We start from the raw sequence: 14,135 nt of genomic DNA, 5'->3' as shown, positions 1-14,135 counted from the left end.
GCTGAATGCCAAACTGAAGTGCCAAGATGCACAGACACTCCGCAGGCCATTTCAAACCTTAATTGTACCCACTAGGAATGTACTAGGTTTCTACAATATAGTTTTAGTATAGCAATCCCACACAGAGCCACTCAATAACAATCAAGTATTCTCCTGAAAACGCAGGATTTACATAATCCCAAGTGACTAAAATAGAGAGAACCCAAACTATGCAGCACATTACTCTTACCCAAAAGGTTCTGAAGGTTAACCCTTACAGGGAGCCCCAACTACATCAACAGAATTCCACCTTCACAGAACAAAACCAGGATATACAGTGTTTGTAACATACTAGTACGTGAAGAGAGAACACAAACTTCATAGCTGCTAAACTAAATTAGGAAAATAACACGCCTGTGTTTTAAAGATGCAAATAAATCTCTACGGAAGCAGAATACTTTTTTTGTTTTTTTTGTTTTTTTTTTTCAAAAAATAACATCTTCCATATGCCATATTATCAAAATCTGACAGACTGTCTCAAAATACTAAATGGCTAAGGCCACACTAATAGCTAAATCTACTGATCAAAGAAAAGCAATCATTAAAAATGTTAAACATGAGGAAAGATTGAGGTATTATTTTATTAATGTAATAAAGATTGTCATTCACATAGAAAAAACATGAATAAAAATAAGAGCAGTTTCTTCTTGACACTTCTCATTTGAACTTGCTTTCCAGTCATAACTCTCAGAAATTTTACTGACGTGGACTAATTTTTCCAAAATAGGATTAGTGAAATTTTAAACCAAAATTCTTCAGCTGTTAACACACGAAGTCAGGAAACAAAGCACGTCCTTAAATTAGAAACTGGGCAGAATGGTAGCCTTTGTATAAGTAGCGTGCTTATAGGAAGAATAACCTGTGTCATTTTATTGTTGAACAGCACCTTCCCTTAAAATAACTTTAATGCCAAAGAGTCATGCACCCAGAGGTTAGGAAATGACAAAAGTAAAGGTTGAGGAAGATAACCTACATTCTGGCATTTCTTAACTTCTGAATAGTTGACTTTGAAACCTGTATGCTTTAAAAATGCAATGTGTGCACAGTTTTTTACATATATTATTCAGCCAATAACGTATCAGTGATACCACAAAACATTTATATGTTGTAAATTTTATGTCATAACCAAAATAAAAAAAACGAGCAGATACCTGTTTTGCAGTCTTGTGTGTTCCTTGAGTCACCCTCTTTGTTTTTCCACCAGCTTGCCATTTTGATTTTCCTGTGGGAGAAGCAACTGTTTTAATCAACAATAACAATTTTAATTAGAGAGAGCATTCTAAAATGCACATACCTCATCTTGCAATGTACTGATATAGGCACAATTTATGAGTTAAGAGGTTTGTAAAATTGTATATTCCAAATGTATATTTCACAGTTCAGAATGTGGATAATGCCAGAAAACACACAGAAAATGAAAAAAATTACAAAGGCACGCAAGAATTACAGACTTCATTCAACAAAGATAACCCACCTTTAAGTGCTCAGTGCCTCTGAAAATCATATCATTACAATCTACATGTTAAATATGATACTAGTTTTCTATATAGATTAAAAAAAAGTCTGCTCTTGAATGACTGCTCAATCAGATACTACAGAATTAAAACAAGGAATATCTTTCTTCGGAAAAACAAATGTAATAATTTAGTTTTTCTCGAACTGTTCAACCAACCTACCAGTAGATTTACATATATTCTGCCAAGAAAGATAGGGAAAAAACAGAACTTAGAACTAGACTTAGTTCACCTACATGTAGGTAGCCAAAGGAAGAGAGAAAAAACACTCACAGAGCATAAGTCTCATTCCCCTTAAGACCTGAAATGCCTTCTCAATGTACCTGTCTCCCTCCACTGCTTATATGAAGTAACTTTAGCAACAATGCTTCCAAAATCAGTTTAAATTCCCACAGTCAGGAAGGATGATTTCAGGTCTCAGTACTGTCGTGGTGGCAATTTCTTAACTGATGAAGAGTTACCTTTGCGTAGATAAATTTGTGTTAGCCTAGACCTACCAGACACGTTTGCATTTAATCTTTGAGATTTGCTCAGGGGTAATTTAAAAAAAACAAAAACAAACAAACAAAAAAACTCTAAGTTTTATTCCCCCAACTTAGTATCTAACTTGCACAACATGAAAAACACAGGATCCAGTTACCAAAAATTTAAGCAAGTAAGACAAAATACTATGGCAAAAGTACTCTCCACCACAGATTACATCTAAGTTTCAAGATTATTTAGCTGGATGAAGCCAAGCAAATAAATGCATTAGTTGAATACAGTTCCTTCCTAGTCCATGGAGATCATTCTTGAATTTCAGAATTGTTCAGTTGAGTTTTTAACAGTTCTTAGGCCAAATTACCTAACACAGTCCAGCTGTTTTACATTGCTCTGGTTATGTAAAGCAGCTGTAAACCTGTCTTAATCAAGCAGTTGTACAGCTGGTTTGCATCATTGGCTATTCCAGGGAACAAGGCCTTTAATTTTAAAACAAATTAAAAATTATTTGCTTGATAATTCATTTTTAAAATGCTACATTAGCCAAAACAACAGGTACAAATTAATATATTGAACTCAATTTAACAGCATTCAGGAAAAATTTGATTCAGCTACCATATGTATAAAACCTTCCTATTCACTAAAAAGCTTAAATGGTGGATCCGTTCCATGTCAGAATTACGATAATATTTCAATCACCAAAGTCTCTCTTCTGAGATGATTTACATTCTGCAAAGACAAGACTTTGAATGCAATGGCACACAAAACTTGCACAATGAAAAAGGCTTACAAACAAATATGGGTATGTTAAAATTAAAAAAGGGCAGATGAAGACAAAAAAAAAGGTGCAGTCTCTTTAGATTCTTATAAAAACAGAATACTAATCCATCATCTAAGAACTGGGAAATGTCTGAACAAGTCCCCTGTAAAGACAAAAGCAAGTTTTCAGGCACTTTCTATATAAGGCAGACACTTAGAGAAAACAAAACTTATGTAAATAGCAGGTTTTGCAAACTTAAAAGCAAATAACATGTGGCAGGGACTAATTTTTTCTTAAGGGGTATGGGCCAAAAAGTTTTGTCTTTCAGCAACAGCCACATTCCCAAGCTTTATTAGTCTTTTTCTTCTAATAAATGCCTCTGGTTATTAGAAGATGTCTTCCTTTCTGCTTTTGTCCTTTTATATTCACAAGTAGTGACAACAGAGGAGCGCTGCTAAATGGTTATGCGCATGTCCAGTGACTACTGGTATGTAACTATACAATACTAGCATTGCTAGGAACTCAACGCATAGGAACTCAATGACATATGAAGGGCATTATCTGCTAAGAAGTTACTGACTTTTAAGGAAAGAACAATAGTGACCAAAGATTATCATCTCATTCGCTATTAAGTTGCCAATGTGAAATATATAAAGCAGCAAAGTTTTGCAGTATTCAGGGAGCTACAGTCATATTTTACACTTGAAGTCCATTTCCTCTCTGTCTGGTAATTAAAAATGAAGCACACAGAGTTTATGATTTGTGAAGACTTCCTGTCACAAAAAGCTAAGGTGCTAGTATCTCAAAAAAAAAAAAAAAGCCATTTATAAACTATTTTCAAAATCTATCTTTTATACTAACAGTCTCAACAATCATCCCTCTCATCTCTCTGTTTGGACAGTTTTACTGATACGAGATATGTGGGAATCGCCTTTAAATTCAGTAATTAATAGCAGCCCTTATTTCTGTTCTCACTATGGCAGACATCAACTGTGTATGTTGTTTCAGTGCCTTTGACACTGTTCATCATCAGACCTTCAGCAGGAACAATAAAAATTTTCAACTGTCTTTCTTTTCATCTCCTTGAATGAATCTGAGGATACAACTGGGTAAGCATGCTGTTGTTTTCCTCCATTTCTTATACACGGTGTGAGAAAACTACTGTCACCTCTCTTCTTCCATGGTACCTATAAAACCCGTAAGACAGTCAGTATACATTATAGTGCCATTGCTACAGATAACCAGTCTGTACTCCAGAATCTATCTTACTAGCTCAACTGGTGCAGTTGTCCATCTTAAGAAACATTTTTGCAAAAATGAGGCTTGGATAAGACCTGCTTGCCTAAACCTCATTTAAAGTAAGGCAGAGGCATCTGCCTGGAGGAAGCAACCAGATGAGACTGATTATTTTTGACCCCTTAATTGAGGAACCATATTGAAGTTTCTAATATTATTATAAAACGTACCTTTTTAAAAGTTTGTAGAGCAGTAGTAGATACTATTTTTCTAATCGTACAATGCTAAGGATCTGGAGAAATAACTGCCTTCAAGCATGGATATAACAAAAATTCTCCATGTTTTTCCACCTCCAGATTGAATTACAGCAACATATTTTGCACAAAATTACTTTTACAAATCACTGTCACTGTCTCATCCAGAATATAATGGCCCTGTATTCACCTACGAGCACTGGACTGGATTCCCATTCATTTCAGTGAAATTCAAGGTTTGAAACTCATGAGCCTTAAAAAGTACCCTTCCCTTCTGCCAGTTACAATCAGATCCAGTGTTCCTAGGGCTTACACACAATGTTTTCAGTCACGACTCTTACAACTTCCTCACTTGGCCAAAGAGAGCCAAGTTTCATGACTTTCATCACATACTGCAAAACCTATTTACTCCATCAGGCTCTTGCTAAAAGAGTAGATTATACCGCAGGCTCCCCAAAGTGTGCCAGGCACCTTTCAACCAATAAAATATGTTTCCTTACCCTGAAATGCTGAATCTACAAATTAATTCTGTATGGCAAGAGCCCAAGTGATTTTAAACAAATAGGAAATGAGAAGGGAACAATTACAAATACAAGATTTTCCAATTTTTTTGACACATCTCTTAAAGTTCCAAAGGCACCTTACCTTCTATTAACATTTAAATGTCAAGCCTCTGGGATGTTTTAACTGTTACTAATATCACAGTTTAGATTTTGCAATAAAATTTGTGGGTAGTGCTTATCAGCATGCAGTGCCTGAAATTTCATGCTAGGCATATAAAATTACAAAGGAAAAAATTCTGAAATCCTCTATTAGAATGATAACAGCTTTCCAAGGTGGGCAAGATCTAGGTGACTGCAATAGGCAATTAGTGGCCATAAGTTTGGAATGCAAATTTAACTCTGGAGACAGAATATCAGACTAGTTAATTTTTCACAGTTATAAGGTTCTCCTCCTAGGATACAAAGTCAACTGTACTGTTAATTAGTCTGTCCAACAGAATCTGCTGCATATTAACGAATTCTGTGAAGGAGTATTTTAATTTCAATAGTTGAAATTTGTTAACAGTCACTATCTCTTCTAGACCATTGCCACCATGGTTTGGATTTTCTCATGTCATTGATCTGTATCCATAACTAGAATTTCAGATCTGACATAACAAGGGTGCACGCTGCTCCAAACCATGTAACAGAAACACCTCTCCTTTTTAAGGAAATATTTCTTATTGACTGGAACTATATATTTCCATTAAAGAATTAGAAAGTTTTGATTGCAATTCTTTTCATTATTGCTCTTTTACCCATGTCCTCTACATAAAATACACAAGTCTTTCAGAGGAAAACTTAAACGGTAAGAAGGGCACAAGCACACAATTTTTAAAGGAAACAGAAAAAGAAAGGATACAAACTGAAAAAACGAAACCAGCATTTTAATTTATCAACCCTCTTTAACATTACCACTAGTAATAGCAAATGCCCATACCCTCACTGTTTCTGCAGGAAAAAAAAAGAATCTCATAACAAATAACAGTATATAATAAAATGTGACACACACTGTTACTGCCAAAGCAATACCTCTGAACATTACAAGCAGAAGAAACTGGCCAAAGACAAAATTTTGCTTTGTACAGAAGAGTTGCAGGATTGGTTCAGGCAACTTGAACCTTTGGCCTGATTTACACAACCCCTGAACGAGTTAGAACTATCCTAATTCATAATATTGCTGTATCATTCCTCAGGGACAAAATACATATTGAAAGATCAGCATAAAATGAATCAGAGCTCACTGACACCAACATATATACCCTCTATGCCAAGAGAAGGGTCAAGAGATGAAGGATCTGGCTCTGCCAGACTTTCATTAGCCACAAGTTCCTTTCCACAGGGAAATTTTCCATTAGGCAATTATCATCAGATTCTTTGCATTGTGCAAAAAGGCCAGCCTACGATTTAATGAAGAAATTTTAAAAAGAAGAAAGCACCAGTGACAAAAAGTTTAAAAATTACAACAGTGCTAATACAACCAAAAGAAGGAAATTAATACTTGGATTTTAATTATCACACATAACTATTTAATGAAGGCTAAAAATTCACTTTTACATTCATTCTTCACGTTGTGGCAGAAAATGTTAGGTTTGGAGCAAACATTCATCTACAACTCACATTCGCTCATTTTTAAGGAAAAAGTCTTACTTAAAAGTTTCTAAAATAATAGTACAAGCAAGGTAGTGTTAACAAATAACGGACTCTATAAACAGAAATTGAATCCACCCACAAGTAGCTGAAAAATACTGTTAGAAATATAGTCTATGGTTCTTTCGCATAAACTCATTCATATTACTGCCTTTCCCAAAAGTGTAATTCAGAATCTATAAATAATTTAGGTCCCCATTCTAATTCTGCTAAAACAACATATGTGACTAGTCCAATAATATCAATAGATCTACTAACGTACTCAAGAACATTCAGGCAACTGTAAGACTAGCAAATAGATAAATGCACCTTCCGGAGACAGATGTAAATGAAGCTCCCCTAAGAATACAGAACTGGCCCACTTACAAATCCACGTATTCACGATCATAAACTGAGTGGCTGCTGCATGTGATCCAAAGCTGGGAGGTATGCATTCTAACTGGTCAGATTATGCCCGAGTCTTAAATTATTTCCGTTTTCTCTTCATACATTTAGCTAACAAAAGTTCACAGTACATGTTTTTCTGCTGCTGCTATACAAAATGTACTAAGATAGCTGGGACAATGCTGAAGTAAAAGGGTCAGAACCAGAAACCAAAGCCTGCAAATGTCAACATTTGTAATTAGGTTTAGGATATTTAGCTGATAAACGTAAGTTATCTGTCGTTCTGCTTGTCACTGTTCAATGGAGGTACAGCTATGCATTCTGAACTGAATGTAATTTCCTTGATGAAACCTATATAAATGTTCACATACAAATATCTAAATAGGTTTTCATGCACCTATTTGTCTTCTGTCACTTTAGACTTTTCACCTTTAAAAAGAAAAAAAATCATAAATACACCTTAATGCATAAAGCAAGCCAAAGACAGCTTAAACTTCGCCTCAGACATAGGGTTAAATATCTTGTAACTTAGACATAACTGTTCGTAGAAACATCTTTTCCACTGACAGAATCACAGAATAGCTGGGGTTGGAAGGAACCTCTAGAGACTATCTAGTCCAACCTCCCAGCTTAAAGCAGGGTCAGCTAGAGCGGGCTGACCAGGACTATGTCCAGTCAGGTTTTGAGCACGTCCAAGGATGAAGATTGCTCACAGTTTCTCTAGGCAACTTGTTTCAGCGTTCAGCCACCCCCACAGGAAAAAAAAACTCCTTTTAGATACTCCTGCCTAAGTCTCAAAAGCAGCAGCACCTCCACAGGGACATGTGAGCTACAAAAATACTTGAAATGAAGTCCTCAAAAACAGAATTCTGACATCTGGAACAGCTTGAGCAGTATAAAAATTAAAGTCAATTCCTAGCTCCTTAAGTCATCATACCACAAGAGAATATTACAACAGTAACAAAACTGTTCTGAGGACTTGCATTATGGAAAACTGTCCCAACATATCCCCTTCCTTAAAGATTCTTCACAGATGTTTACCACAGACTGAAGTGATACTAAAAGAAACTTCCAAACTTATTTGTTTTAGAGCATAGACAGCAATTTGTTGGATTGTTCTAAGCCATCCCTACAATTCTGAATTCCTGAGTTACAAGAGATCGGTTTTTAACAGCCTTTTCAAAGTCCAATATTTTAAGATAACCTTATTATATTACACAAATATCTTGATAATACCAGCAAGAGAGAACAGTCTTAGATGTTGCTTAAAGACCAAATTAAAACAGTTTTTAATCTGTCACTGTGAAGGTTTTATAAAGTGATCTGTCAACTGCAGGGTGCCCTTTGGAAAAAAGCTTTAAAATTATACTATGGGCACTAAACATAACCATTTATTTTTTTATAGAGAAATCTTATGGAAGAAACATGTTTACAGGTGAGCAACTCCAGTGGACAAAAGGATGGAAGTGGAGAAAGCTGGTGGAAGACTGTTGAATACGTACCATCATCATCTTTGTTTTCCAGTGGAACGTTCCATGCAATTAGGTTCCTTGCTGTACGTCCCTCTTCTGCAACTATTTTCCTCACTTTGTCATGGCTATTAGAGCGTTGGAAAGAAGCCTGAAAACAAGAAATACAGGGATGAGAAAAAAAAAAAATATAAATTTTTGTTTCGATATGTTAATTTCATCCAGTATGTCGTTAAACCATCCAAAGTGGGGTGCACAGGTACTGAATTTTCCTGAAATATCCAAAACAGGTGAACATATTCATTTTCACAACCATTTTTCTGCACGATAAGCAGACTGATTCATCAACATGACATGAGAGTTACTACCCAGCCCTCAGTATGGGTATGTCTACACCACACATTTTTAACTTCCATTTAATTGATTTTCAATGCCGCTAGAGCATCACAGTAGACTTCACAAATGTTTTTGTTACCTTGTGTTAATTAGAACTAATTATTCAAAATAAAAGCTGCATGAGACCAAAATACATGTGTTAGCTGACTGGAGAGAGCCTGGAGAAAGGCATGAGATTTATCGGAACCATCTGAAACATGTATAAAAAACCTACCTCTTTTTCCCTGAGAAGAGAAGAACCTAGAAAGTATTTCCTGGCAACTAAAGTTAGCTGTTACTACTAGAAAGCTGCAGCTGTTCAAAGACAAAATGAGAGACACTAAGGATGAACTTCATTTACCTACTAAACATTTTTCTTTGCAAAATACATCATCACAAGACATTTGAAACCAAATATATTGAGAAATATTTGTATCAACTGATAGATGTCAATTAGACCAAATCTTGCCTCTTCTACGGTGTATCAAGTTATGCCTCAGAAAATAATTTGAAACAAAGCCAAACTATGTACTGTAATGATAAATTTATGTACCATGATAGCACAAAACTGCTGACCAAGTTATCTTTAAAAACTGACAAACTTAAGCACAAAGATGTTACATAAATCTAAACATTATTTTAGGCAGAAACAGACTGATTTTCTATAGCACTAAACAGAAGACGCATTTTTCCTCTTTTTGTTCTTACCATCATATGACTCAAGCCTGCAACCACTTTGTTTTATAATGCCAGTAGGTCTTCAGAACGAAAATACAGTGAAAATTAATATAGCAGATGCATGGCTATAATTTATTAAGGTGGTAGGAAACACAACACAAATGAGAAACTGCTTTTACTTCAATGCTTTAAATACTATTATTTAACTTGGGTTTCTCTCATCCGGATGTCCTCAATTGCTTGTTTCAAAGCTGCAGTGTGCCATCTAGTGCTCCACAGACCTACCTAGAGATATCACCATGTATTGCAAGGAAAACAAAGAAAAAAATAGTGCTGCTATATAAGTGAACTTTTGGAAAACCTAATGAAATAAATAAAGCAGATTATATATTTTGGCCCAAAGAAACGCAAGTAAAGCACATAAAAAAACAGGATCTGTACTAAACTGGTTCTGGTCTATCCTTACTCTACATAATTAATTGCCTATTCTGACTAGGAATTTTAGTAAGAGTGACCATTTCTGCTGAATCAAGTTTGGTTTGAGTTTTTAATCCCTTGTCGCTTAATGATACACTTTCCATCATCAAGCTAAGAGTTAAAGGTCCACAAATGTCACGTAACTTTTAAAATCACTTGAAACTACTGTATAAACTCCTAATGTAAATACTTGTGGTAGCTTACTTCAGACCAGAGTCAAATAATTTTAACCTAAGCTCTTCTGAAACGTGTCTCTCTCAAACCAAAAGAAGGATGTTCAGACTGCATTCTTCATTAATTTATTCTCAAATCTTCAAAAAAGACCCAAACACTCACCTTAGCTGGAAGTAAAGCTAATCTATGGCATCCTCAACTGCCAAAAATGAAATAAGTAAACAAATAAATTTTTCCTCATTTATTGCGTCTTTTCTTTCAAATCCTCCACCAGCAGACAACGTTCACTCAGCACAGTCTACGTAATGTTTAACTATGGCTTTCCTACAGCATAAGCCCACTCATTCTTGCCATACACAGAGGACTTGGAAACCGTTTGAATTTTTTTCTTTCCTATTATGTTTTACGCTGTTATGTTCCATTTCATCCTTCATTGGTCTTCCTGTCTTCCAGACTTACCATCCCTATTCCTTTAATCTTCCTTCTCATGTTTTCCAGATCTCAGATTTCAAGTTTTCTGAATCTGAGCACTTAGGGTTTTCTCTTCCAGATTGTTTCCAACTGATTCACGTCTGTCTTTGAAATACAATGTCCAAAAGCAGATACAAATACTTCAATGAGGACTTTCTTAATGCTACACGCTGTGGACAGGTTATTCACATCTTACAGATGATACTCCTATTTGATCATCTCAAAATGATGCATAGGGTTTTTTTTGCAATATGATATTACCTTTTCATCACTTATGATGTAATCATAACACATATGTCATGAGATATCACACATAAATTAGCACAACTTACACAGTCACAGAATAACAAAGCCTGGAAGGGACCTCTGCAGGCCTAGTCCAATCCCCAAGTCCCTGTCTCCTGGTCAGAGCAGACCCAACTCTTCCTAATATATAAGCAGAACTTCTGTCGTTACACATACGACCTTCTATAACCCCAAGGTTCCTTTCTGCACAACTGCTGCCAAGACAGGCGTTTTCCATCCTTATTTCTGGAAATCATTACTCCCAAGTAAGTGTAAAACTTTGCATTAGTCCACACTAAACTGATTTTTAATTTTTTTTTTTTTTTACAAGCCAGAAAGGCTTATAAGGAAAGCAGAAGTATCTCAACGTGACGCTTCCAAGTACTTTGTATCACGAAACTAGGGCCTGACTTAAAATTCTAGTCTCCATAACTTAGACGTCAGTCAAAAGAAAACAACAAACCCTGAAAGGAGGTCTTAACGGGACAGTTAGCAGTAATGATGTGTACAGCCACAGAGAAGTGTAAACTACTGTGCCAAAGGCCATAGTGGGCATCAACATAGCCTTTTCATTTGGCTAGGCAAGAACAAGCTGCAACACCTTCCTTCGTATGAGTGAAGTGATACTGATACATAGGTTTTTGACTGCGTCCTCAACCTGAATTCCTCCTATTTGCTACTTAACTGCCCAAAGAAGTTACCTTTTTCAAAGTGCTATAGATACAATCATCTGTTAGGCAAAAGGAGTGACTACAAATTTGTTTAGCCTTAAATAGCAGATTTTTGTGATTTAGTCTGTACTGCTTCTTTGCACAGCTATGAATATTAAAAGACTTTTTATGAGGATTCTCGGTTTAATGGTGTTCATATATATAAATACATAACTGTAAACAAAACCACCAGTTTCATCCAATGCAGTCATTCTCAAAGAAAATGACTTCAGCTCTAACCTCAGCTACTTCAAATAACACCACTCTATTAGTGCAACCAAACATTACAGTCTTACACTAGAACAGAGGTGGGATGAAAGCAGTTTAAAATGGGAATCAGCTGAAACAAATGTCCTAAAGGCCAAAAAAAAAAATATATACTAACACAACTAGAAATGATGCAAAAACAGAGGAAATACTCAGATTTCTTCTACAGTAAAATTCATTCTTGCAAGTTTTTCATCATGGTGTTAATAAATTGATTCCGTTTCTAGAATCAATACTTTCAGAGAAGGTACAAATGAACCAATTTATCAGTGAATCCCAACATGAAAATTTAGTTTTTCTTGCAGTAGGAAAAATCCTGCCACACTGTTATAGTAGCTGAATGTCTTACCATCATGTTATAGCCTTCCTCCACATCAACAGGCTCACTTATTACATTTTTGGACGACCCCATTGAGTTTTCATACCTGCATCAAAATAAATGCAATTAATCATTTTCACTTCAACCACTTCTAAAATTAATTTTAGCTTCTTAGAAGCATTTATGTCACGGGCATCTGATGAACACAGTAAGGTTTTCAAAAGATAGTTTTATTTGTAAAGTGTTTGCACTGCTCCTTATTAATAGTAGCCAAAGGCCCAAGAAGAAAACAAAAAGAGAATGACCCTACAGAAAAAATGTAAATGCATATGCAGTAAGATAGTAAACAGTACAAAGAATATTAAAACTTTAAAACAAATCATTGCATGGACTGCTCTAGAATAGTGAAAGGCAAGGAGAATAATCTTTCATGTGATAAGAGGACCATGCAAGTTGGTTATTAGTTCAAAAAGAAAAGTTAATCAGAGACATACCAAGAAATCAGTATCAGATAATTAGTGCTGACGCAACATAAAACCCAAAATTTCTGTTAAAAAAAAAGTGACGGTTTCTGTAGAAGTCAACTCTAAGAAAGTGAACACTCTTATCCACTTATTCTGTACTTTTGAACTATAGAACCATTGCCACAAACGCAGAAGTGCACGGGACTAAATCTTTATATCCAGAACAGTGATAACAATTCTGAAATAAAATTAAACGCTTGTCTTCAAGATTGAAATAAATTCTAGCCAGCTACTGATTACAGTGCAAAAACTTTCCTGCAACAGTTCTTATTCTTTTGAAGAATCAGATGTTAACCAGAAGTTAAAGACTTCTAAATTATCAGAAATTAGGTAACACAACAAGATTAACCTTTAATCAGATCCAAAGTGGGATTTTGTTGGTCTTTATCATTAGTGATACTGCTTTAAGTGGGCTGTTCCCTTATTCTCATATTACATCTTGTACTCCTCATAAATTGCTCATTTTTCTAAAAGTAAATATCCAAAACCTATGTCAACAAACAGGCAGTTGGTAAGATTTGCACTTGTTCGTATGCTTTAAGACAACCTACTGAGCTTATGAAAACTGAAACGTTCTGCAGCCGGCTGAAGGAAGACGGGTTTTTGAAAACAAAGTACGATTGTATTTCAGCATCACTTCAGACATCAGGATAGGCCCAGCATGAGGAGTCTTCAAACACTGAGGTATCTTAGAAAACTGTGCTTTCACTCACCAAATTAACTAGATTATAATCAAGGTGTAATAAAAGCTCATTAAATTGACATATATATTTGAGGAAAAAAACTGAGGGCCCAAGTATTTTTGTACTGTACTGTAGAGCATTTGGAAATAATTTAGACACAAGAATCTGTATTTAGAAAGAAAAGCATAGAGAAGGTAAACCCTACCCCGAGTACACTGCAAGACCTACTGTGCTGTCAGCTGTTGTAACCGTGATTTTCTGACACTGAAGTGAGACCACCAGTTTAAATTACTAACATCATTAACAGTTTTGAAAATGCAAATACTTATACACGTTGTGGCAATTTTTAAGAGTTTACAGTGCGTTTTCTCAGTACGTGTGCCTCTCCCACACAACCTCTGCACGACAAGAAAGGTGGACCTGTGCAACTCCAAGCAACAGCGAGGCTTACAAGCACAGGAATCTCCCTCAGACTGAGCAACTCCAAGTTTCCTCACAGACTTTGTTCGCGACTGCGGGCTCGGGCAGGCGTGACGGGGAAGAGAGTTACTGGGAAGGGACGGGCCCCTCACCGCCAGGCCGAGGCGGGGCTGCCGCGGGGCATACCCGGGGGCTGCGGAGCCCCGCTCCTCGGCAAGGCGCCGGGCCAAGCTCCCCGACAAGGCAAGGCCTACACGAGACCCACCAGTCCCGCTCGCCCCACGGGCTTCCCGGTTGCCTGTAGCAACCGGCCTCACTCCCTCACCCGGCCCCGCGCCGCGCAGGGCCGGGCCGGGCCGCCCGGGAAGGCTGCGGGCCCGGAGCCGCCCGCAGGGGCAGTGCCTGGGGGCTCCGCGGGGCGGAG

General features: G+C 36.6%; 1 protein-coding gene across 2 annotated transcripts in view; it reads right to left on the bottom strand.

Moving 5' to 3' along the window:
• The window catches only part of SCAPER (S-phase cyclin A associated protein in the ER), a 168,083-nt gene that overhangs the window by 153,750 nt on the left and 198 nt on the right, over positions 1 to 14,135 (bottom strand). For both annotated transcript variants that reach the window (XM_082321353.1, XM_082321354.1), the window contains exons 2-4: positions 12,115 to 12,190; positions 8,362 to 8,479; positions 1,191 to 1,261 (exon numbers count right to left, since the gene is read on the bottom strand). In XM_082321353.1, coding sequence (XP_082177479.1) covers positions 1,191 to 1,261; positions 8,362 to 8,479; positions 12,115 to 12,190 — 265 coding nt within the window. The remainder of the gene's footprint in view (positions 1 to 1,190; positions 1,262 to 8,361; positions 8,480 to 12,114; positions 12,191 to 14,135) is intronic.

This window comes from Platalea leucorodia, assembly GCF_965183815.1.
Source record: "Platalea leucorodia genome assembly, chromosome: 9".
In the NCBI taxonomy this organism is placed as follows: domain Eukaryota; kingdom Metazoa; phylum Chordata; class Aves; order Pelecaniformes; family Threskiornithidae; genus Platalea; species Platalea leucorodia.
This window is presented reverse-complemented; position numbering and strand designations above follow the sequence as displayed.